The sequence below is a fragment of the Salvia hispanica genome, chromosome 5 (assembly GCF_029641045.1).
Source record: "Salvia hispanica isolate PSC_SH4W2 chromosome 5, Shi_PSC_v1, whole genome shotgun sequence".
NCBI classification, from domain to species: Eukaryota; Viridiplantae; Streptophyta; class Magnoliopsida; order Lamiales; family Lamiaceae; genus Salvia; species Salvia hispanica.
The window spans coordinates 48372466-48392615 of NC_142696.1; the positions used below are offsets into that span (position 1 = coordinate 48372466).

General features: G+C 39.1%; 2 protein-coding genes and 2 pseudogenes across 3 annotated transcripts; 2 read left to right on the top strand and 2 right to left on the bottom strand.

The window, feature by feature from the left end:
• Nucleotides 1-7297: 7297 nt before the first annotated feature.
• Nucleotides 7298-7982, top strand: LOC148926959 (uncharacterized). The gene is made up of 2 exons (XM_089058347.1): nucleotides 7298-7556; nucleotides 7639-7982. Exons 1-2 carry the CDS (start codon nucleotides 7395-7397, stop codon nucleotides 7978-7980), a joined length of 504 nt encoding a protein of 167 aa, XP_088914473.1. The 5' UTR covers nucleotides 7298-7394; the 3' UTR covers nucleotides 7981-7982.
• A 73-nt stretch (nucleotides 7983-8055) lies between these two features.
• LOC125188003 (G-type lectin S-receptor-like serine/threonine-protein kinase At2g19130) lies at nucleotides 8056-11276 on the bottom strand. Its single transcript, XM_048084716.2, has one exon. It carries the CDS (start codon nucleotides 10713-10715, stop codon nucleotides 8229-8231), a length of 2487 nt encoding a protein of 828 aa, XP_047940673.1. The 5' UTR covers nucleotides 10716-11276; the 3' UTR covers nucleotides 8056-8228.
• A 140-nt stretch (nucleotides 11277-11416) lies between these two features.
• Nucleotides 11417-14217, bottom strand: LOC125188002 (G-type lectin S-receptor-like serine/threonine-protein kinase At2g19130 pseudogene; annotated as a pseudogene).
• A 3747-nt stretch (nucleotides 14218-17964) lies between these two features.
• LOC125188145 (universal stress protein PHOS32 pseudogene) lies at nucleotides 17965-20036 on the top strand (annotated as a pseudogene). Its single transcript, XR_016130792.1, has 2 exons — nucleotides 17965-18847; nucleotides 19789-20036. The product of XR_016130792.1 is annotated as a universal stress protein PHOS32 pseudogene (transcript).
• Nucleotides 20037-20150: the final 114 nt, after the last annotated feature.

Sequence of the window (20150 nt, forward strand, 5' to 3'; positions counted from 1 at the left end):
AGTATGGTTTGTGATTTTCTAAGTGTGATGATGGTGTTGAGCTATGTGGTTTTATTGATTCTAACTATGCTAATGACAAGGACAAGAGAAACTCAACTACTTCCGATGTGTTTACTATGTGTAGGTCTTGCAAAAGTTGGAAATTACAACTGCAACACATAGTTGCCCTCTCCTCCACTACTGAGTCACAGTATATAGCCATCACAGAGGCTATGAAGGAGGTTATATGGTTGAAGGGAGTTCTCTAAACTTAAATTCTTAAAAGCTACTCCTGTTGTATATTCTAATAGTTAGTCTGTTATACAATTGTGCAAAAACCATGTGTTTCATGATAGGACCAAGCATATAGATGTTAGGTTCCATTTCATGAGAGATGTTGTTGAAAAAGGTGAGATTTTGTTGCATAAGGTGCATACTGATAAAAATCCTACTAACATGGGTACTAAATGTTTTCCTGTTGATAAACTACTCACTTGCATTAGAAGTTTGCATTTTGATTGTGGCTAGCATGTGCATGTCCAGGGAGAAAGACCTTATTGATTCCTTAAGTCGAAATCACAAGGCAATTAAAGTCCAACAAGACTAATTGGCTTGTCATCTGGTGTCTTGTTATGCAACCTGGTTATTCTCTTGACTAATGAACTTCTAACTCTTTGGTGTCTTGGGATAACCTTGTATGCTAGGATGAAGCAACACGTGGACCAAGGCTCTCCTTTGTTTATCCAAAGTGGCCCAAGGTGGAGTATGTGAGAAAATGGACCTACTTCGGTTTGGGCTTAAGAATTAATTATCTTTGGGCTGAATTAATTCACAGCCCATAGTTTTGAGTGGTTGGCCCAGAGTGTTGGCCCGTTACTTACATGAGGGGGAGGGGGTTCATCGATGGTTGCCGCGTGGCGCTCCACGAGGATCCTGGTTGACAACCATTGGATGTAGGGTTTTGTTTGTGCTGAGTGTTAAACTACACTTCCGTCTCTGATTCACTCACTCTCTCTTGTGAAATTGCTCCGATCTTCTTCTCCGGTCACTCTAATCTATGTTCTAGTGAGATACGAGTGTGAATCCCTCAACTCCTTTGTTGACCTGGAGGATTCCTTCGAGACCTGAACGGTTTGTTCGCGTCTGTGTGTTCGGTCGAAGTTCATTGGTTAATTTCTTAGATATGTGAGATCTCTGTGTTCTTGAGACGATTGATAGTGCTTGTGAGATGTTTTGGTGACCGCGTGTTGAGATTGGCTGGTGCGTTGTAGTAATCGGTGGACTCCTAGTGTTTGGGGGTTAGATTCTCTTGAGGTGCTCCCTTGTGACTCATTGGTGAAGATTGAGGAGGTCCTTGGCCCGGTGCAATTGTGTGTGCGACCTGAGCCATATCCTAAATCTTCTGGATTCGTTGTCTTGTCTTTTTTTCTTTCAGATCCAAAAGGATCTTGTTATTGTGTTACTGATTTGTGTACTTGAGTGTGCAGGTGGTTCTACATAGAGTTAGCTTGGAGTATTAGATTGGTCAAGCATCTGATAATAGCTAGGGTTTCTTTGTATTCATGTACTTAGTCACAAATTCTTTGTATTTCTTGGCTTGTTCCTACTGAGATTAGTCATCTCAGTAACGATCTAATACAAAGAGGTCCTTGTAATTAGTGAATTCAGAGTGACCTGATCCCTATAATAACAAAACTAATTATTAATTAAATCCACTTAAATTTAAAAAATTTAAAATATTATGTACATATACATGTACATTTATCTTTTCCCTTAACAATAATATTTTCCGTTCTGAAAATTTTCATCAATAATCTTTGCTTTTATTATGGTGTATATACACTTTGAAATTATTTTAAATATTTATTATGCTACTAATTGAAGATGTGTGTATAGATTCTCCCAGAAACTACATTTGCTAATTATTTCTGCATGATGATTTGCTTTGATTTTATGAGGTTTAATGATACTATCCAATAATAATAATACTCCATATAAGTGCTTTCAAACAATAAAATCAACTAGTCCGCGGCAACTTATAGTTGAACAAGGTAATTTAAACACCCAGTCTATGTATTTACTTAATTTAAATATTATATTGGTTTCACACTGATAGTGCTTTTGTTACAATATGAAGAAACTTCCACCAAACTTCAAAATATTTGCATATATTAACTAGTTCTTGCATCATCTTCGTTGAAAAGAATAAGTAGTATTAATCATCGATAATTTTGTGTAATTTTTGGAAATTATGGGACTCTATTTATTTATAAATAATAAATATGCATTCTCCTTCGCTGATGTCATGCTCATGCATATGATTAAGCATTGGTCAGAAATCTATCTAGCTATTTAACTTTTTATGACCCAGTCTTGTTATTAATTTTTTGTTCAATTATTTTGAATCTTTAATATCTGTTTCAAGCTGTCATATTTTGTATGTAACATCATGCATTTGAACATACTTTGGATTTTATGATTATTATTATTGATTTTACTGCATATACTATAAAAAGGACAATGTAAGTGTAATTGTTGCTGGAAAGCAAATTACAAAGTGGAATTTATCTTTCAATATATAGTCAACACAAAGAAATCGGAATCAAAATTCCTAATTATATGTATGTGAACTAGCTAGAACTCCTATTCGATTTGTTACTTGGAATTTAATGCAACAAATCAACACAAATTTTCTACACCACAAAAAAGGCCCATTTCTGGCGAAAAACGTCCGACGCTAATTAGTTACATTTTCAGCGCCCGTGCCGAATTTTGGCAGCTCGATTACGCACCAAATTATCGACAAATTTAGCGATAGATTGGCGTCCGCTGATCATTTTCGGCACACAAAATCCGCTGATAGTATAATAAAAATATATCATAAGATGCATTAATTACCATCTTATATGAATTTGTCGGTAAAATTCATCCCATGATAATTTGTTGGTAAATTACAACATTAGTTTTTTGATGGCATCGTAATGAAGGATTTTAGCAGCAAAGCAATATCGCCGGTTAGCTCAAGGTTAATGATCAATCAAAATATATACTCCCTCCGGTCCCTATTAAATATCTCATATTTTCCTATTTGGAAAGTCCTCTATAATTTGTCTCATTTCACTTTATTATTTTTAGTAAGTGGAGCAAATACCCATTATACTCACAATTACTATAAAACTAGCACTAGTAATATACTAGTATAAAAGTATGATTCATATTCCACTGACTGTTTCAACTCATTTTTCTTTATAAAGTTAAATAATTTTTTAAAACTCATAGCGATTAATTATGAAATATTTAATATGGACCGAAGTAGGTAAGATGGTCTCAATGTGCGGATTCAAGCTCATATGTGATTCAAGTTAATTAGTTGTTTGATAGTTTGTATATTCGGGTCTTGGCCCACTAAACAAATCTTGGTCCGTCACTAACTTTTGATAAGTGATTCAAAATGCCTCTCTTTGTTGACTACCAATTTTTTAGTTTCTTTAACTTTTGATAATTCTCTTCAAATTTACAGAGTGTGGATTTTTCAAGGGTGCAACCAATTTTTCGACAAGAATGGGTCAAAATGTGCAAATTTTCTCATGTTTTGTGGGGGATTAGGTCTAGAAATTTTATAATTATTGTAAAAAAAAGTTAAACTACGTCATTAATTATCAATGTGGACAAGAAATTATTAATAGAATATTTGATGGGGGAACAAAACAGATTCTCCTAAGATTATCCAAAATTTCGTGATGGAACATCTTTAGCAATTAGTCATAAAAGGCAGGAGATTTTAGAAACTTCGGAATATCTTCATTTAATAGAGAATTTTGCATTATTGGACAAGAATATATTAACACAGAGGTCAATTTAGTTTTTAGATATTGTATAACATAAGATAGAATTTCAATTTTTTTATTTTCTTTCAATATTTTCTAGAACGTGTGAGACAGTTCAAAGTTGAAGTTTACTGAAGTATTAGAGTATATTTATAATGAAATAAATAAGTCGGAATTAGCTGTTTATTTAAGAAGAATTATAGTCCTAGGCTCCTAGCTACTTTTACGTGTTGGACAAGATGGATTTAATCACGTAATATTTCCACTTACTAAACTATATTACAAAATATCCTTACTAATACATTCATAAGATGATTATTTTTCATTTTTAATCTTTTCTCGCATACACGGGTAGGGGCAGGGATGGACTTAGAATAACATGTTAGTAGGGGCCGACTATATATGTCTTATGACTACTATATTATATATATTTCTTACGCTAATTATATAAAACTAACATTATTTTCATTTTTATTCGTTTGAGAATAATAAAACTCTTCTTATTTTTGTTAGTCATCCACTAACAATATTTTAATCATTTTCTTTTGATCCCTCTTTTATTTTAGAAATTTCACATTAAAACTCGTATTTTATAATTGCCTAGTTTTACAACAACTATAAAAATGCATTAAACCCAAACCATTAAATTTGTTAATAGATTTGTAATTTGTTAATATAGTACTACATCTGTCTTATTAAATATTAACGTTTATTTTTTAGCATGAGATTTGATGTGGTGTTATTTTGTGAGTTAGAGCATCCACATCCGTGCTCTTTGGCAAGAGCAAAGACGTGGGCCAGGAACCCATTTTTACTCACTGTTCTTAGGCAAGAGCACAACACCAACATTCATTCTCTTCCGCAAAGACAAGCTCAAGGATCTCACCATTCTATTATTCAATTTAAATATTTCAATTACTAAAAACATTTCTACAATATAAAAATACATTAAAATATAAAAAATACATAATTAAATCCTAAAAAATAAAAATTACATAATTAAAATCCTAAAAAATAATTAAAATGCTAGAAAATAAAAATTTACCTAATTAAAATCCTACAAATTAAAAATTACATAATTAAAGAGTAAAAAATACCCTCGTGGAAGACTAGTCTTTTATCCCCAATGTTCTTCGGAAAACCTGTATCATTGCCACATGTATGGCAAGTTGGTCGGGAGTCATGTTAGACCTATCGGCCGCATTGAGTTGACCCAAGAGGGTCCACAACGAGTTGGTCGGGGGTTGAGGTGGCACAAAGGGAGCGGGAGCGGGATCGGGGGTGGGTGGAGTCGGAGCGCAACGGCGGTTGGCCGTCGCCTTCTTCCTTCCTTGCGGCCAGCGGAAACTGCTCGGGCCGGCGTCGGGGCTACCCTAGTTAGTTCTGGCAAACTGGGTCGCCATCTCATCGGAGGCGCTGTCGGATAGGGCTACCGACCTCGACCGTTTGCTAGACGAGGATACTACGCTCCCTTATACTTCGGATGCTGGCGCAACTCCTGCCAACAACTGAGGTACTTGAACGGTTTCAAATTCATGGATTGGTAGGTCGCCAAGGCAGCACTGATGATGTCGAGCTCGCTCTTGCCGCTCCCCGCCATCCGCTCTTCCTGGAGGTAATACCCCTGGAACTTTTGGAAGATTGAGAATTGATGAAAGAATTTAGATTAGAATTGTGCAGTGTGGTGTGAAATTTTTGGTGTGGAAGTGAGGGTATTTATAGATGAAAAATGTGAATTTTGGGGAAAAAAATTGAAAAAAAAATTAAAAGTGGGAAAAAAATGGATATAATTTTTTGGGAAGTGGAAAAATATTTTTTTTATTTTCTATTTTTTTAAATTAAAACCGAATTTTAAAAAAAAAAACTAAAAATGCCAACGGCTATGCCGTTGGCCAATCCCGTCGCGCCACATCAGTGTGCTCGCTGGCACGGACGTGCTCGATGCATCGAGCAGTGTCGTGCCAGCGGCGGCAGCAATGCGTCGCACCAGCAGCACAGACGCCATCCGTGCCAGCGAGCACAGCTGGATGCTCTTCATAAAGAGAGATAAAAGTAAGAAAGAGAGATAGAGAAGTAGAAATGATGGTTTTTCACTTTAAGAAATATTTTATTTTTAATGGAACAAATAAAAAAAGAAAATTTGGAAAGAAAATTAATACTCCGTGCTATGCAATTTGTGATACCATCGTATATTTCATCTATTGAGAAAAAGAAAAATAAAACCATCATGTATTTCATGTTTTTATCTGTTGCATCGGTTAATGGAAAAGAATAGTAGCACTATTATTTTAAAACAAACAAACAAGAAAACTCTTTAAATTTACTTTATTTTAGTTCAATAAATGAATTGACACAGTTTTTGAGACACTAGGTTCATGCTTGGTATGATAGAATCGAATGAGGGTGGAATGAAATGAAGATAGGAATAAAATGTCAATTTCTTTGAATTTCCTTTGCATTTTCATCTATTCACTCAATCATTCCATCACATCAATCAAAGGAACGGAATGGAGGTAGAAATGACATTTCATTCCACCATACCAAGTAGGGTAGTATTATTAAATTGAATCATCTTCTTCACTAACACCCGGCGGCCATTGTTGTCCATTTCTGTTTGCAATTTTTATTTTCAGATTTATTCCAGCCCTTTTATCATATAAATTTTGATGATTTACTCTTCAAAGACACTTATTTAGTAAGGCTATAGATGATTTTCCAAAAATGAAAAACCAAAAATATTACATTTTGGGTAAGGGCTTAAGCCCCACCCTTCTCCTATGTCTATAAATGTTTTTTGGTGAACATATTTTTTTACCCTAATCAACCTTTTGTATTTATTACTCTCTTCTCGGTATTTTCTTAATCTTTTGTTACACTTCAATATTTTAATGAAATTGTTGCATTCCTAAATTTCTAATATCGCGATAGAGGCCCAGTGTTTTATTGGGCTTAGATCATGGGCCTGATTAATAGAACCAAACCCATAAAATCCATCAAAATACTACAATACACAGTTACACAACACAAACATGAAACTTCAGCAATTTAATTTTCCACATTATCGACTTCGTATGGATTACATTCAACATATTTTTAGATTATGCAAATCGAGAACCGTATTCATATTTAAAAGTGGCCGGCCACAAAATACATTATTTTGGGCCCTTTAAATAACCCAAGTATTTTACTCTAGAAAATTACTACGATAAAGGCTAGAAATAGGAAAACGAAAATAAAACGAGGAAAAAGGAAAGATTTTCGAGTAATATTCACTTTCTATCTATTAACAAGTCAATATTCTTATTCAAATCAAAATTTTGTGAATATAATATGATCAAATAGCAATTATAGCACTACTCTTTCATGTCTAGAAATAGAGAATATACGATAATATGTTCGTGCATAAAAAAATGCCAAAAGTTGGCATTGCCGGCTCTACAATAACCAACTCAAGCCATTACTCAACTAATGCACCAATTTGTTTTTATTTCATCTTTGACCACTACTAAATCCCTCTTCCTCAATTTCTTGTTTTTTACCTCTAAATTTTCAATCTTTAAAAACATCACAATCCCACAAATCTTTTTCATGATAATGAAGAAAGGTCTCTTCTCTTGCTTCCACCCTCTGGTGTTGGAAACCCAAACAGATCAAACCAATTCCAATCACAAGAAAAAGTGTCACAAAAGTTCAAGCTCAAAAAGGCCACTTTCTCATGTTCTTGAAATCCTCCTCCCCAAAGCCTCACTGGTTAGTGAAGTAGTTAGTTAGTTAGTTAGTTAGTTAGTATCCCTTTTCATCACTAATTGATCCCTTTTCTGCCCTCTTGCAGAAGATAAAGGTCTCCGGTGGCAGCATTCGACAGCTCGGGAAAATCTCCGGTCATCTGCAGATAAATGGTAATGGCAAAACGACAAGAGACGGAGGAGTTGAGGAGGCTGAGGTCTTGCAGCCTCCAGACGGAAGCTCCAGCTCTTGTCCCTCCTTGAACGAGTCGTTTGATCATGGAGAAGTTTGCCTCGAGAGAAGGCCGTGTTCGTGCAAGATCAACCCTGGTTTGTGTCTGTTGATTGCCACTCTCTTTTTCACTGTGGTTTGGGGCAGAGTTAGAGCGGTTGTGTTTGCATTGATGCTTCTTTACCTGTTTCCCGTGTGGGGCCGCTTTCTCCGGTGACCGGAAGCTGCCGGAGAAAGAGAGCCGGTAGCTGAGAGTATAGACTATGCAAAAAGACAATCTCTTTATATAGACTAGGCAAAAAGACATGATTTTTTTTCAACATTATTCAACAAGCTTACAAACTGTGAATCTTGATTACATACATGATGCTATAAATACAAAACGAGACAATTATACATATATATACTATCTAATACATGTCAAGATTCCCAACACAACTTAGTTATATTTAGTGTCTTACCCGGCTAGCCCGTTGCTGACAACACGCTGCTGTTCATGGAGTTAGACGAAGCACTTGAGGAGGCGTTGCTCTTTGCCTGCGAGCTCTGGTCTGTAGAGGAGTCAGTGAAGAACACTATGTGTTCCTGTGTCTCAACAAAGACCTGGAGTGAACGAGGGATCGGAGGCGGGTTCACATCCATTACGCCTTCGAGAATTTGAACAACCTGCCCCATTGATGGCCTCGCGTCCTCATCGTCTTGGATGCACCAACAGGCAATCTTGCAAATCTTCAGCACCTGTTCCGCATCAGCGTTTCTGTCCAAAACAGGATCCAATAGGCTGAGCAAGTCGCCTCCATTGACAGCTGCGTTGGCTGCCCACGAGGGGAAGAATTTGACAGTCCCATCCTCCGAGCTCTCTGAATTTCTCCTTCCGGAGACTAACTCAAAAAGCATCATCCCGTAGCTGTAGACGTCTGCTTTGGCTGTTATGGCAACTCCGGATATCCACTCAGGCGCAAGGTAGCCTCTCGTTCCTCTCATGGTGGTGAGGACGCGGCTGAAATCACGCCCCACGAGCTTGGCCAGGCCGAAGTCCGCCACCTTGGGACAGAACTCAGGGTCCAGCAATATGTTCTCTGGTTTTATATCACAGTGGATGATGCAGTCCCTGCATTTCTCATGAAGATACGACAGCCCTCTAGCGATCCCAAGGGCGATTTGGTACCTCGTCTTCCAATCCAAGAACTTGATCTCGTTCGCGTGAAAGAGATGAGAGTCAAGGGATCCGTTCTCCATGTAATCATATACCAACAGCTTCTTGCTACCTTCGGAGCAGAAGCCACGGAGCCTCACAAGATTCACATGTTGAATCGTCCCAATCGTGCTGACCTCTGTCCTGAACTGCTTCTCTCCCTGTGTGATGCTCTCGAGCTTCTTAGCAGCAATGACTGTTGAATCAGGTAAAGTCCCCTTAAAAACAGATCCAAAGCCACCACCTCCCAACTTATCCGAGAAGTTCTTCGTTGCATTCTGCAAGTCCTTGTATGCAAATACAGCCAATGAACCCTCCACTGCTTTAGAACTCCCAACTGCTCGTTTCCGCCTCCTCCAAATCAACCCCACCACGACTGCAACCACGACCAAGGCACCTCCAACACAGCCCGCAACAACACCAATCATGGACCCCTTACTATTCTTCGAACCAGAAAACACCGATGAAGAGGCAGACAACCTAATGTGAATCACTTTACCATTACCATCTCCTTCATTCAACTGCTGCAGATTCACCAAATCCCCTTTCCAGACAGAACATCCTCTCCCTTCATCATAGGCATAAGCCGTGCAAGAACAATCGTTGAAGCAACTCGACTCACACTCTCCAACACTCCCAACTGTCAACAGGTCCTCATTCACAGGCAATCCCACATTGGTGACAGGCCAAAAGCTATCTCCCCTCCCATTAGAACCATTACATTGCAAGCTCACATCCCTCACACAACCACCCGAATAATCCTTCAAATCCCAATCACTCAGATTTCTAATCCTAAACCCCGGCAAGCAACTACAGGATGGCAATACATTCTGGCAGCTACCAAATGCCCCACAATAATCATGAACTTGGCATTGCTCCCTCGGCTGAGTCCAAAACAAGTTCCAATCATTTTCATCAAGAATTGTCTGCTGCTTAATCTGCCCCGACACATCCATGATAAAGCGCGATATAACAGCAGGATTATGCATAGAATATGTGAAATAACTCTCATTGGTATTATTTTCATAGCTAAAATCAAAATAGGAAGTCAGTCTCATTTCAGGAACCTTACTAAAAATATGGCCATTCCAAGGCCCGCTAGTCCAATACTCCACACTCCTATTCCATTTTATGAGATACTGACTCCCATCCGGATCGAGCTCGAGCGAAAAAAGCCCCATTGCAGGATCCTCCTCATTTTTCCAAGAAGTTAAGAGCTGCTTCTTTTTAGTGATTTTATCATAGGCAATTTTCCCTCCTGGAAGCCATGTGTGCACCGGATGATCGAAACTCTGCCACAAAACTTGCCCGGATCTTGGATTTGAGCCGGTGCCATTGCTCAAAACAAGATTTCCATCATCCCCAAGCACTGCAGCTAAGCTGGAATTGACCGCAGATGTTGAATTCACAGCGGTGGACCAAATCTCTGATCCTAATTCATTCAGCAGAACAAGGTTTCCTCCTGAAATCAGGAGTTTGGCAGTATTGGGATCGGAAACAGGGATTTCTCTATTGGCCACCCAAACTACAGTTTGGTTTTGGACTTTCTTGAACCATATGCCTATGTAGTGCCGAGGAGCCTTGCCTGGTTTGAAGAAGCCGAGCACGAACTTATCCCCTGCGGAGACGATGGTTTGGTCTCCGGAGAGAGTTTGGTTGCCGGAGATAGTATCATTGGCGAACGAGGTGAAAGCATTGATGCAGAAGTAGAGGAGGATGAGATGAATCGTGGTGCAGCCGTGGCTTCTGAGAACCATTGCTGATAACAGAGAGAGAGAGAGGGAGGGAGAGAGAGGAGAAGAAGAAGAAGACTTGGATATTGAAGTGCAGCAGCAATGGTAGTTAGGCTTTCAATAACCAGAAGCGAAAATATTTAATTTTTATTGTCTAAAATATTCAGCAGTTTATATTTTGTGGTATTTAAGAAGTTTTTTCAAAATAAAAGTTGAATATTCGTCAATAGAAATTGAGACTGGGTCTTTTTTAACATATTAATCCACTTTTTATTTAATTTTTTTGAAGAAAAAGACTAAGTCTCACTTTATGTGATTGGACAGGATGGAAACGAAAAGGTCAATGCAAGAGAGTCATTCAATTTATTAGAATGATCATTGGACACGATTAAGAAATAGAAATCCTCTATTTATACCCTTTAGCCACAAAAGAAATATAATTTTTTATTAAAATATTCATAAAAGCAGAAACAAATTAGACCAAAAAATATTACTTACTCCTTAAATAAGGAAATGTTAACTCAATTAAGCTAACTTTATAGTCTTTTGCCGCTGCCTTTATTCCTACATACGGAGCTATATAATTACCTCAACTAATACAATAATTTTTTAAGGATAATTTATTTTGTTTTTTAAAGATATGAATATTTTATATTCCTATTCTGTCTAAGGGTATGATAGGGAATTCTTATATCCACATATAGTATGTATATATAAAAGTTCACTAACAAAAAGGCATGATTTTTATCAACATATTGCTATCTATTCAACAAGCTTACAAACTATAAATCTTGATCACAAAATGCTATAAATACAAAACAGGAAAATGAAACATATATATACTCTATACTATAGCTTACTCAAGCTTCACCTGCCTATGTCAAGATTCCTAACTTAGTTTTATTTAGAGGGCTTAACATTTTCTTGCAATAGAATCTAAAAGCATATGTGTAATCCAAATCATGTCAATGCGAAGTAAGACTAACCCTTTGATGACAACGCGCTGTTCTTGGAGTTAGTCGAAGCACTTGAGGTGTTGCTCTTCGCCTGCGAGCTCTGGTCCGTAGAGGATGAGTCAGTGAAGAACACTATATGTTCCTGGCTCTCAACAAAGACCTGGAGCGAACGAGGGATCGGAGGCACGTTCACATCCATTAGGCCTTCAAGAATTTGAACAACCTGCCCCATTGAAGGCCTTGTGTTCTCATCATCTTGGATGCACCAACAGGCAATCTTGCAAATCTTCAACACCTGTTCCACATCAGCGTTTCTGTCCAACACGGGATCCAATAGGCCAAGCACGTCACCTCCATTGACAATTGCGTTGGCTGCCCACGAGGGGAAGAATTTGACAGCCCCATCCTCCGAGTTCTCTGAATTTCTCCTTCCGGAGACTAACTCAAAAAGCATCATCCCATAGCTGTAGACGTCTGCTTTTGCTGTTATGGCAACTCCGGATATCCACTCAGGCGCAAGGTAGCCCCTCGTTCCTCTCATGGTGGTGAGGACACGGCTGAAATCACGCCCCATGAGCTTGGCCAGGCCGAAATCCGCCACCTTGGGACAGAACTCAGGATCCAGCAATATGTTCTCTGGTTTTATATCGCAGTGGATGATGCAGTCCCTGCATTTCTCATGAAGATACGACAACCCTCTAGCGATCCCAAGGGTGATTTGGTACCTCGTCTCCCAATCCAAGAACTTGGTCTCATTCGCGTAGAAGAGATGCGAGTCCAAGGAGCCATTCTCCATGTAATCATAAACCAACAACTTCTTACTACCTTCTGAGCAGAAGCCACGGAGCCTCACAAGATTCACGTGTTGAATCGTCCCGATCGTGCTGACCTCTGTCCTAAACTGCTTCTCTCCCTGTGTGATGCTCTCGAGCTTCTTAGCAGCAATGACTGTTGAATCAGGTAAAGTGCCCTTAAAAACAGATCCAAAGCCACCACCTCCCAACTTATCCGAGAAGTTCTTCGTTGCATTCTGCAAGTCCTTGTATGCAAATGCAACCAATGAACCCTCCACTGCTTTAGAACTCCCAACTGCACGTCTCCGCCTCCTCCAAATCAACCCCACTACTACAGCCACAACGACCAAGCCACCACCAACACAGCCCACAACAATACCAATCATAGACCCCTTACTATTCTTCGAACCAGAAAACACTTGTGAAGAGGCAGACAGCCTAATGTGAATCACTTTACCATTACCATCTCCTTCATTCAACTGCTGCAGATCCACCAAATCCCCATTCCAAACAGAACATCCTCTTCCTTCCTCATAGGCATAAGCCGTGCAAGAACAATCACGGAAGCAACTCGACTCACACTCTCCAACACTCCCAACCGTCAACGGCTTCTCATTCACAGGCAATTTCACATCAGAGACAGACCAAAACCTATCTCCCCTCCCACCAGAACCAGTACCATTACCACTACACTGCAAGCTCATCTCCCTAACACAACCACCCGAATAATCATTCAAATCCCAATCACTCTGGTTCCTAACCCCAAACCCTGGCAAGCAACTACAGAACGGCAACGCATTCTGGCAGCTACCAAATCCCCCACAGTAATCATGAACTTGGCATTGCTCCCTCGGCTGAGTCCAAAACAAGTTCCAATCACCGTTAACCCACGAAAGCTGCTTGATCTGCCCCGACACATCCATAATAAAACGCGATATAATAGTCGGATTATACAGAGAATACGTGAAATAAGTCTCATTCTCATTATTAACATAGCTAAAATTATAAATGTAATTCAACCTCATTTCAGGAACTAAGCTAAAAATATGGCCATTCCAAGCTCCACTCGTCCAATACTGCTGACTCTTATTCCATTTAATCAGATACTGACTCCCATTCAGATCAAGCTCGAGCGAGAAAAGCCCCATCGCCGGATCCTCCGCATTTTTCCACGAAGTTAAGAGCTGCTTCTCCTTCGTGATCTTATCATACGAAAGTTTCCCTCCCGGAAGCCACGTGTGCACCGGATTATCCAAGCTCTGCCACAGAATCCGTCCGGATCTCGGATTTGAGCCGGATCCATCGCTCAAAACCAAATTCCCGTCATCGCGAAGCACTGCAGCTAAGCTGGAATTGGAATTGGATGTTTGATTCACATCCGTGGACCAAATCTGAGCGCCTAATTCATCGATCAGGACTAGGTTTCCGGCGGAAATCAGGAGTTTGGCGGAATTGGGGTCGGAAACAGGGGTTTCTCGATTGGCGACCCAAACTACGGTTTGTTTGGGGACTTTGTTGTACCAAATGCCGATGTAGTGGCGAGGAGACTTGCCTGGTTTGAAGAAGCCGAGCACGAAGTTATCGCCGGTGGAGACGAGGGTTTGGTCGCCGGAGAGGGCTCGGTTGCCGGAGATGGTGTCGTCGGCGAGGGAAGCGGAAGCGGTGATGCAGAAGTAGAGGAGAATGAGGTGAATTGTGGAGCAGCTGTGGTTGCGGAGAACCATGGCTGTTTACAGAGAGAGATGATGATGAAGATGAAGTGAAGCAGTTATGCATTTCAATGGTTTTTTTAAATAACAGTTGAATATTCGTCAATTGAAAAAAGTGAAAAAATGGTGGATTTCGCACCAAAGAGTAAATGCAAGAAACTCGTGCATAAAAATAATTAAAATGGGTTTTAATATATGTAAAATTATCAACATAATATTATTAATTAGTACTCCCTCTATCCCGGATAATTCGGGTCATTTTGACAGGGCACGGATTTTAAGAATTGTAATGAAAAGTGGGTTGAAAAAGTTAGTGGAATGTGGGTCCTACCTTTATATATTAGTTTTATAATAAAATGTGAGTAGGAATGAGCCAGTGGAATATGGGGTCCACTACCAAAAATGGTAAAAGTGAAATGGGACAAATTATGTGGGACGGACTGAAATGGAAAACCGGGACAAATTATCTGGAACGTAGGGAGTATTAGTACATGTATTTAGCATTTTCCTATTAATCTATTCATTTTGCTTGTCTCTTTCTTAATAGTCTTCCCACCAACAAGAAGTCTTCCCACTTACAAGAAATCAAAAACAAATCATAACCATCTTAGATAGGTCAATTCCTTCTATAATATTAGTGGCTAATCTAATTTATCATTGTATTTATTAATACATGTGATATTCATTTGTATTAATTCCTACTTCACCAATACATTAATACACATATAACAACGAATTTTTTTTTTACCTATTTACGGATTAACGCTTCAAAATCAACCACTTCTAGTTCCTAAATATTCATTTTTTAATTAGACTATTAATAGTTGATCTTGGTCCACTCACTTTATTATGGAAGATGTGCCATTTCAATAATTACCCATTTTTAGAATTAAGCACTTGGAGTCCGTAAACTCTATACACAGAGATGAAAGACGTGTGACATTTAATACACATTACACGAAATCTAAACCTAGCCTTTACAATTTTCGGTCCTCTCTCTAATAAAGGAATTCAAAAATTCTTTTTTGTGTGTTTTTAGTGTTCTTATCTTCTCCTTCAAGGTTTTTATAATTTTTCTAATAGATTCCTCCCACAAGGAAGTTAGATCTAGAGTTGGATCATATGTTAGAAGATCTTTGGGCTCGTTTAGGTCTTGGACCTGATCAGAGCAGTAAAAAAAGGGGCGATGATCATCAAAATTTTTGAAAAAAAAATGTATTTGTCGCAACACGAAATTAAAGCCAGCTATAATACTAATTTTTGTGTTTTTTTCATACTATAAACAACTAAACATAAACAGACAAACTTGTGGTTGAAATTCATTGTAACCTTATTGGATAATTGCACTTAATTACGAATTAAAGTTTGCACCATATAGAATTAGATTCATTGCATAGGCATACATACATATCAATTATCATAAATGGCTTGTGGGTCACACTATTATTATTTATTATGGTGGACATATTAATTTAAGGTGGGCATATTGTTTCAAAATACTTTCTTACAACATGTGACACATTAATTATTTGAAAACAACGTCTCGTGTATCATCCCTATTATTAAATTTCAATAGTTTAAGAGATGTTTAATGTTCAAATTCCATAGCTCCCTTCTCCCAATTAATTAAACTATCGCTAATTCTAACCTTAAACAAAAATACAAAATTGTATTCTTACATATACATAATACATCAATTCGTTTAAAATTTAATATCGCGTCAATTAGAATATTTTGTCATATTTAAAATGTCGCTGGAAAAACTTGTTATGCTAAAATACAAAGCTAGTATATTCTCCTACACTCGAAATTGATAAATTCAAACTAAATACAATTCTTTAAAACAATGAATTCCATGAATAGTTCTTCCTCACATTTTATTTGTACAGTATTTAGGTTCCATGATATTTCAACTTTGCAAAGTAGAAATTATAATTAGCATCCCAACTATCACATGTTCAAGGGTTGATTGTTGTAAAGGTGTAATCTATTTATGATATTTTCCTCTCCCATTACTTTCCACTAACTTTGTGGCTTTCTTTATCTAAAACTTGTGAGTTGGGTTATAAATCATTCAATTTAAATCATATTGTTATATTATATATTCGCCCTTATTATGTAAACCTATTATCACTCCCACAACTTTTAAACCCCCTACAAATTAAATCATATTGTTATTATAATTCGCAATTGTCCAATAAGACTAATTTTTGGGTGAAATTCACAGCGACATGGAAGTCGGAATTTTCGAACTTGGGTGACACTCTGGTTTTACTAAACGTTATCGTTTAAATAGATTTGAAACGACGTCGTTTTCATCATTTTAATCAATTTCAAACATTCTTACTTTGCATCATTTGAGTTTGAATTTTAGAAACTTCTTGATATGAGGTTCGCAGTTTCGACTCACGAATGTGTTCTGCAACTCACCGCTATGTGGAAGCTAGATAGGGGTTCACAACTCTCGAACCGCAATTCAGACATTCGCAAATTTAGGCATTCGCTATTTGGTCTTTCTTTCTCTTACGACAATCGTAAATCGTAAAAAAAGCTACTCCCTCCGTCCCCCATAATTTTTGTCACCATTTGACCCGGCATGGGTTTTAAGAAATGTAGTAGAAAATGGGTCGAAAAAATTAATGGCATGTGAATCCTACTTTTATATATTAGTAGTTTTATAATAAAATGTGAGTGAGAATGAATTAGTGAAATATAGGGTCCACTACCAAAAATGGTAAAAGTGAAAGGTGACAAATTTTTAGGGACGAACGAAAATGGAAATAAGTGATAAATTTTCAAGGACGAAGGGAGTATGATTTAACTTATCTATGTTTAAAAAATTACATGATTAATCAAAAGTTAACAAAAATTATGATTTAAAAACCAAAATTTCCAAAACACTATAACATATACTAGTAGTAATATGTTTATAAAGTAAAATCTTATACTCCGTGTAATACGGCAAAATTCTGCTCCCTCCGCCTCAAAGAAGATGACACACTTGGGAGATGGCACGAGATTTTAAGATATGTTGTTTTGTGTTTTAAGTGGTGAGAGAAAATATAGTACTGATGTATAATTGATGTGAGCGGAAACTTTTTTCAAAAGAGGAAATATGACATCTTTTATAGGATAAATTAAAAAGGAAACTGTGACATCTGCTATATCGGACGGAGGAAATAGTACTTTTTGGAAGAGATCTACCATCGAGCTTCCTAATCTGAGAATCTCTTTTTCTAAAAGCCAAGTCACATCAAAATGGCCCAAAGCTAGAAATGTATGACAACCGCATTGGGCCGAAATGAAGCCAACAGCAGAAAAGAACCATCGCTAAGGCCCACACAAATGGCCCAATAATCAAATGACTTGGCGCCACGTAGGACAATGACATGTATTCCACGTGGCGCGCTCCCTAGAAATGCATAACAACTGCATTGGGCCGACATGAAGCTGACAGCAGAAAATAACCGTCGCTAAGGCCCACACAAAAGGCCCAACAATCAAATGACGTGGCGCCACGTAGGACAACGGCGTGGCATCCACGTGGCTCGCTCCCTAAAAATGCACGACAACAGCATTGGGCCGAAATGAAGCCATAAGCTGAAAAAACCCATCCGTAAGGCCCACACAAAAAGGCCCAACAATCAAATGACGTGGCGCCACGTAGGACAATGACATGGCTTCCGCGTGGCGAGCTCCCTAAAAATGCACGACAACCGCATTGGGCCGAAATGAAGCCAACAGCAGAAAAGAACCATCGGTAGGGCCCACAAAAAAGGCCCAATAATCAAATGACGTGGCGCCACGTAGGACAATGACGTGGCTCGCTCCCCCTCTCCACCTTCAACTTCGGCCAAATTCCGTTATCAAAATCCCTCCTTACTTCTCTCCCTCAAAACAATCCCTCAGCCACAAACCAAAATCTCCGACCATGTCATCATCCTCCTCATCGCCGCCGCCGCCATCCTCCGATCACCACCCCAAAATCCACATCAACCCCGTCCAGGTCAACACCTCCTCCCCCCGCTTCCCGCCTCCCCCCGCCACCCCCAACTCCCTCTACGCCGCCTCCTCCCCCTCCCTCCGCCGCATCGCCATCGCCGTCGACCTCAGCGCCGAGAGCGCCTTCGCCGTGCGGTGGGCCGCCGACAACTACATCCGCCCCGGCGACACCGTCATCCTCCTCCACGTCCGCTCCACCTCCGTCCTCTACGGCGCCGACTGGGGCTCCTCCACCCCCACCAGCGCCGGCGCCGGCGCCGGCAACCCCTTCACCAAGGACGCCGCCGCCGCGGCCGCTGCCTCGCAGCGGACGGAGGAGGAGCTGGACGGGCTCGCCGCCAGGAAGGCGGGGAGCCTCGCGCAGCCGCTCGTGGAGGCGCACGTGCCGGTGAGGATCCACATCGTGAAGGACCACGACATGAAGGAGAGGCTGTGCCTGGAGGTGGAGCGGCTCGGGCTGAGCGCGGTCATCATGGGCAGCCGCGGGATCGGGGCCACCGCGAGGGGGCGGAGGGAGGGGAGGCTCGGGAGCGTTAGCGATTACTGCGTGCAGCACTGCGCGTGCCCCGTCGTGGTGGTGAGGTATAAGCACGACGGGGAGGAGGACGAGGACGAGGACGAGGAGAAGGAGAGGGAGGAGGAGAATGAGTTCCATGATGCCAATGATCAACTCACCAAGTGAACTTTTTTTAGAGGTTAGTGTTTTTTTTTTATGATTTACGCATGCGTCTGACCAACTGAGCTGCGCTGCGCTGGTCAATTAATTATTGTTGCCATTGCGTGTGAATGGAATGGATGAGTGTTTTGTTGTAGTTCATGCAAGAAAGAAATGTAACAACGTTAGAACTATAGGATTTCTACAACATGTGTAACGTTTTATGTCAACAATTGAGGTTCTTCGTAGAATAGTACTCCCTTCGTCCCGCTTTAGCAGTCCCATTGACTTTTCTGCACTCGTTTTATAAAAATGATAATAAATAGTTAAAGTGGAAAAATAATAAAACAAAAAAGAGAATAATGTAGATAAGACTCTTCTCTATATTATTCTCTTTTTTACTTTATTATTTCTCCATTTTAACTATTTATTATCATTTTTACAAAACAAGTGCAGAAAAGTCAATGGGAGAGAGTACTACATAAGATTGAATCTTATGAATGTTGTTTGATTGAGTAGATATGGTCTGATACTTAATCTCAATACAATGATAGCTAAGATTATTCTTAGCTTATACTCCCTCCGTCCCAGATAATTTGGGACACTTTGACTCGGCACGAGTTTTAAGAAATCTAATGGAAAGTGGGTTGAAAAAGTTGGTGGGATGTGGGTCCTACTTTTAAAGTATTAGTTTTATAATAAAATGTGAGTAGAATGAGTTAGTGAAATATGAGGTCCACTACCAAAAATGGTAAAACTGAAGTGGGACAAATTATGTAGGACAGCCTGAAATGGAATACTGAGTCGAATTATCTAGGACGGGGGGAGTAAATCTTGATCCTCTTCCTCTATGATCAAATTAATCACAATCTCATAAGTTAATCTTAAGCAATTCAACAAGGATACATGCATTTTTGCTATTGCAAGACTAGTATGTTCAAGTTATAAGTTTTACTACTAATGCTTGATATATTTTTGCAGTTATCTTGTTATAGATTCAAGAGAGGCCGGAATCAGAATGCTAGAGTTGGATTAATCAGCCCCAAATGCTGATTGATCACAATATTATGCCTGATAGAAACTTATGTCTTGAAGAATTTTGGAGCTTGAAGAAATAAATTTTTCGTTCATATAAATCTTATTCAAGCCATCTTATAGTTTTCAGTTTTGTATTTATACGTTTCAACAATCATTTAAATCTTAAATTTGGCCCTCCCTCACTGACTGAATTTCGAGATTGTTTAATACTTTTCAAATATGTTGAATTACTTTTATTACTGAGAAATTTTTAGTTCAGCTTGATCATGTACTCAAATATGGGAAAAAGTTGCATAAGAAATTTT